General features: G+C 37.1%; 1 protein-coding gene across 1 annotated transcript in view; it reads left to right on the top strand.

Moving 5' to 3' along the window:
• Positions 1–2,093, top strand: part of LOC106879067 (katanin p60 ATPase-containing subunit A1) — a 40,048-nt gene extending 37,955 nt beyond the window's left edge. The window contains exons 11-12 of the mRNA XM_052975304.1: positions 6–132; positions 1,603–2,093. Coding sequence (XP_052831264.1) covers positions 6–132; positions 1,603–1,801 — 326 coding nt within the window. The 3' untranslated portion in view covers positions 1,802–2,093. The remainder of the gene's footprint in view (positions 1–5; positions 133–1,602) is intronic.
• The last annotated feature ends 4,198 nt before the right edge of the window (positions 2,094–6,291 follow it).

Below are 6,291 nucleotides of genomic sequence, written 5' to 3'. Positions count from 1 at the left end.
TGCAGCAAATGGACGTGAAGAACTGTTAAAGATTAATCTCAGAGAAGTTGAAATAGAAAAAGACGTTGACTTAAAAGTAATTGCTGAACGCCTTAATGGCTATTCTGGTGCTGATATCACTAATCTCTGTCGGTATGTTGGTTATTCTTAAAATTACATCTCTTTTACTCTTTTACTTGTTTCAGTCATTTGACTGCGGCCATGCTGGAGCACCACCTTTAGTCGAACAAATCGACCCCAGGACTTATTCTTTGTAAGCCTAGTACTTATTCTATCGGTTTCTTTTGCTGAACCGCTAAGTTACGGGGACGTAAACACACCAGCATCAGTTGTCAAGCGATGGTGAGGGGACAAAGACAGACACACAAACACACACACACATACATATATATATATATATATGATGGGCTTCTTTCAGTTTCCGTCTACCAAATCCACTCACAAGGCTTTGGTCGGCCCGAGGCTATAGTAGAAGACACTTGCCCAAGGTGCCACGCAGTGGGACTGAACCCGGAACCATGTGGTTGGTAGGCAAGCTACTTGCTACACCATCATCATTTAGCATCTGTTTTCCATGCTGGCATGGGTTGGACAGTTTCGCTCGAACTGGTAAGCTGGAGAACTGCACCCGGCTCCAACTTGTTTTGGCCTGGTTTCTACAGCTGAATGCCCTTCCTAATGCCAACCCCGTTACAGAGTGTACCAGGAGCCTTCCACATGTTCCTGGCACAGGTGCCTTTAATATGTCACTGATGTTTTGTGTTTGGAAGATGACTTAACTGGTGGTAAATTGCCCTTTACTTCTAAGCAACACCCCTTCATTGCTTTGTGCAGCAATATGAAGAAACAACCTAATTCTCAGACTACCTCTCTAAGCCCCCTATTTTCATCATCTTTATTTAACGTCTCTTTGTGTTTGGAAGATGACTTAACTGGTGGTGCATTTGCCTCAATGGCCCAGAGAGCTTTGCCAGTGGAGTGCAAACCCCTGGTAGGGCCTTCCATGCTGGATGGGTCAAAGGAAAAAGGCCAGACTAGTATGGACCATCTCCTCTCAGGAGAAAAAATGGGTTTAAGTAGGGCCAATACCATACCGTAGCAGGAACTGGGCTTTATGATGGATTAGTGATCCATGGTAGACAACAAAATACAGCTACAGAGCTGGCTGGCATAACCAACTGTCTACTACCAATTCTAACAGATAACTTCAGCATATTACAAAAATTGCCCTTTACTTCTAAGCAACACCCCTTCATTGCTTTGTGCAGCAATATGAAGAAACAACCTAATTCTCAGACTACCTCTATAAGCCCCCTATTTTCATCATCTTTATTTAACGTCTCTTTTCCATACTTGCATGGATTAGATGGTTTGGTAGGAGCTAGCAAACTAGAGGACGGCACCAAGATCTATTGTCTCCTTTAGCATGGTTTCTATGGCTTAAGGTCCTTCCTAATGCCAACCACTCTACAAATAGTTTACTTTACCTCATATTATTAATTTAGCCACTGTAGGATTAAAAGTCCTAGGGCTCATGACAGACCTAAGTCCTAAATCATTTTAACTTTCACAACCTTTTTTTTTATTTATTTTTATCTATAGAGATGCTGCTATGATGTCCTTCAGACGCCGCATTGCTGGCTTGACTTCGGAGCAGATCCGGAACATTCCAAAAGAAGAACTGGAACTACCATCAAGTATGGCAGACTTTGAAGAAGCTATTAAAAAAGTTAGCAAAAGTGTTTCTCAAGATGATCTGAAGCGATATGAAAACTGGATGAAGGAATATGGCTCTGTATAAGCCACCATCATAATCATCATCATTATCATCTGTGCTGCTTTTTTTATTTTTTTCATTTTTTATTTTCTACAAGACAATTCTTCTCAGGATGGTGGTTTATTCCATTCTCTGTCTCTGTTCATTTCCGTTGTTTAAATTCTAAAGAAACCTTGCCATTTCTCAACAATTCAATAATTATACATATCTCCTTGTTTTATGCTATTTTATTCCTTCATTGGTTTCAGCCATTAGATTGCTGCCATACTGGGGCACCGGTTGTTGTTATTTCAATAAAAATCAACCTTGGCACTTAGTCTGGTACTCATTTTATTCATTTTCCTATTTATCAAATGGCTGAGTTCACTTATTGAAATATTTCCCTTTAAGGAGTCACCTCCCACAAGAACTTTACACTCATATATAAAAACACCATCCCTATATATACACAAACACACATACACACCAGCAAAGTTGTTTGTACAATTTATAACTACCATCTTCCACATAGAAGCTATTGCTTAACCTAAGTTTATCATGGAAGACTTTCCCAAAGTTCTGTGTAGTGGATTGCAAACCATGCAGCCATGCCTCTACCCATGGTTATTCTCTCTCTCTCTCTCTCTCTCTCTCTCTCTCTCTCTCTCTCTCTAATAATATTAGGGATAAAATCCAAAATTACAGGTAAAAACTTAATTAAAATCAATTTATTAAAACTTAAAATTAAATTAAGTTTCACAGTATGTGTGACTGTGGATTTTCTTTGATGAGTTCATGAACCTTGGTTCTTTTCCCTAAAACTATATATATATATATATATATATATATATCATCATCATCATCATCATCATCGTTTACCGTCCGCTTTCCATGCTAGCATGGGTTGGACGATTTGACTGAGGACTGGTGAAACCGGATGGCAACACCAGGCTCCAATCTAATTTGGCAGAGTTTCTACAGCTGGATGCCCTTCCTAACGCCAACCACTCAGAGAAGAAACAGAGATGACACTGGAAAAACAATGTTTATGTTATGAACTTCATAACATGTTCATTATATAACCTTTGTTTTTCCTATCTCATCTTTTTCTTATTACTGCTCTATACTCATCTAACACTTTGTTTTAAAACATATGTATATTGAGTTCTAAACCAGGTTATTAGTCTTGCAATGCCTAAGCAAAATATATAAGCCATGATAGAGCGTTGACCAAACACCATTCAATTTTTTTTCTCCGTGTTTTTCTCCTTGTTTTCTCCGTATTCTTTCTGTTGAAGAGCGTAGCTCGAAACGTTAAAGACTTTCTGTATTCCTGAGTGTCATACTAATACATCCTTTTGTTGTTTACACCACCTGTCCTCGTCTGTTGTTGTTTTTTTTCGTACATTCTCCCATACATATATATATATATATATATATATATATATATATATTTGTCTATCATTGTCTGTTTATCTAACTGTCTTTCAGTCTATGTATCTTTATCTGTCCATCTATATCTATGTCTATGTCTATCTCAGCACCCTGTAAAACTGATAAAGCCACCTGTTAACCCATTACCTCCCACAATTCTATTAACTGGAATTTTTTTATGAAACTTTGATGAAATGATCAAAATAACATTTCAAAATAACATTTTAAATAGAAATAAGCGAGATATTGGGTGAAAAATTAGCAAACCTCATTTGAATATCAGAGAAATATACCTAGTAGATATAGCAAAAAGGTTAGATATGTGTAAATTTTGACAGATAATTACGAAATTTGTAATTTTTAAGTGTTCTCATATGAGATCACTGGTAGGTAATGGGTTAAATTCTTAATAGATAAACTTACTCAACATTCTGCATCAAGTTTTGTTCTAATACAGGACTTAGCCCTTAATGTAGGTCTGATCTTTTGTTTCCAACACAGTTTTCTCCCCATCCCACTTATGTTATATTCTTATTTAGTGTAGTTATATTTAATACCATTATAACCAAGATGGTTTTTCACTCAATTATTTGACTGCGACCATGCTGGAGCACCACTTTAAAGGGTTTTAGTCAAAGAAATTGACCCCAGGACTTATTCTGTGTAAGCCTAGTATTTATCCTATCGGTCTTTTTTGCCGAACTGCTAAGTTATGGGGACATAAACACACCAGCATCAGTTGTCAAGCAATGGTGGGGGGACAAACACAGACACAAAGACACACACATATAAATATATACATGTATATGTATATGACGGACTTCTTTCAGTCTCCGTCTGCAAAATCACTCAAAAGGCTTTGGTCAGCCCGAGGCTATAGTAGAAGATACTTGCCCCAGATGCCACATAGTGGAACTGAACCCAAAACCATGTGGTTGGGAAGCAAGCTTCTTACCACATAGCTACACCTGTGCCTAATGTTACAAACAATATTTTGTCCTTCCATTCTCCAAATAGACAACAAAGTCTCATTGCTGTCAGAAAATGATTGAAAACTTCCTGTTTGCAGATTTGGAATTCTTTCACATACAAAATATGATGTAATAACTTGCCCCAGTCTTTCGGTTTTGAGCCAAGGCTATAGTAGAAGATACTTTACCCAAGGTGCCAAGTGGGACTGAACCCAGAACCAGATGGTTGGGGAGCAAATTTCTTATTACACACACATACATTTTTAGAAAAATTTCTCAATACAATTACAATATTTGAAAAAAAGATTTTCTTAAATTAAAAATTATTGTTTTAAAAAAAAGTTTTTTCATGGAAAAAGATTTCTTGTCTTCAGGTTTGCATGTCTGTGTTAATCTGCTTTTTCACATTAAAAAAAGAAATGTTATTTTATATAATTTGTAATTTTTAATTTAAGAAAAATTTTCATCATTCATATATGTGTTTGTGTGTATGTGTGTGAAGGCATGTTGATATAGTAGTGAGGGTGCTCCTCTCTCAATCACTAGATCATGGTTTCAATTTCCAGACTGGTGGTGAGTTGTGTCCTTGAGAAAAACATTTCATGTTGCTCCAGTTCACTCAGCTACAAATGGGTAACCCTGAGACTGTTGTCCTGTTCAGAGGGAATGTCGGCCTGTCCATCTAGCCAGTGGGGTAGCATAATTCAAAAGCTACAACAAAATGAAGAAGCACATTGTGATCAGCAGTGTATAACAACATTTGATAGTCAGGTTGATACAGTTTTGTTTTTAAACAGTGGGGATTATATGATTTGAAACAATAACTATTGTAATTTTAAATATGCTTAGTAACAGTTTGCAAGTGCAAGTTTTCTCTTATTTTTTGAAAGTTCAATTTATTTGAAATTTGATTGATTGAAAGAAATGCTGAAATATATTTTCAGCACTGTTGATGATGAGTTAGTTTACAACAAATGCATTCCATATTTATTTATGTTTATTTATTGATTGATTTTTGTTTTTAATTCATTCTTGTTTTTACATTTATAAAATCTGTAGCCTAATGGTTAGATGGTTCAGTTCCCTATCATAATGTCATGGGTTCATTTCCTGGACCAGGCCATTGTGTTGTGTGTTCTTGAGTAATGTACTTCATTTCATGTTGCCCCAGTCTACTCAGCTGTCATGAGTACCACCTGGGTACTGGTACTGCCCTCATACCTCCAGCTGTCACATCTTCAAGGTTCTACTTAGTCGATGGACAGAAAAGTCAAGAAGCTGTCCATGTCTGCTACTCCTGACTACATAGGCACTTAAAACAATTAACAAAAACATACTATATATTACAAAGCTCTACTCACTCATGAATGACAATAGCTGGCAACTGTACTGTTTTAAGAGAGTTCACAACTTTGCTTTATTTGGCCATGTGTTATTGTCGTCATTTTGACATTCGCGTTTGCATGTTTGCATGGCTCAGAGTTTATTGAGGCAGATTTTCTATAGCTGGATGCCTTTCTTATTGCCAGTTCTCATCTGCTTCCAAGCAGGATTATATTTTCCCTTTGCCAGACATGCCAAGACAAGGAGACACAAATATACACTCTCTCTCACTCACATACACACACATGCACACATTCCCTCCTATCTATCAAAGGAAGTGCAAGCACTTTCACACACATACATATACACATGATGGGACTTCTGCCTCCCAAATTCACTAACAAGGCTTTGGTCAGCCCAAGACTATTGTAGAAGACAGTTGTCCAAGGTTCCACACAAGTTGTCTTCTACTATATACTTACTTGGCGCCTCTGGCAAGTGTAACACACACACACACACACACACACACACACACACACACACACACACATATATGTACAATGAGCTTCTCTCAGTTTCCATCTACCAAATCTAATCACAAGGCTTTACTTAGTCTGGAGCTATAGAAGATACTTGCCCAAAGTGCCACACAGTGGGACTGAACCCAAAACTATGTGGTTTGAAACTAAACTTAACCACACAGCCACATCTGCACCTAATATGTAAATATCATGTGTATAAATGTATAAATATCGATTTTGAGAGGAATAAAAAGAATTTTTTTTTTCCATTATATTAATCTTTGAT

Source organism: Octopus bimaculoides, chromosome 21, assembly GCF_001194135.2.
Source record: "Octopus bimaculoides isolate UCB-OBI-ISO-001 chromosome 21, ASM119413v2, whole genome shotgun sequence".
Lineage (NCBI taxonomy): Eukaryota > Metazoa > Mollusca > Cephalopoda > Octopoda > Octopodidae > Octopus > Octopus bimaculoides.
Note: the sequence above shows the minus strand (reverse complement) of the source record. Positions and strands in the feature narration are given on the sequence as shown.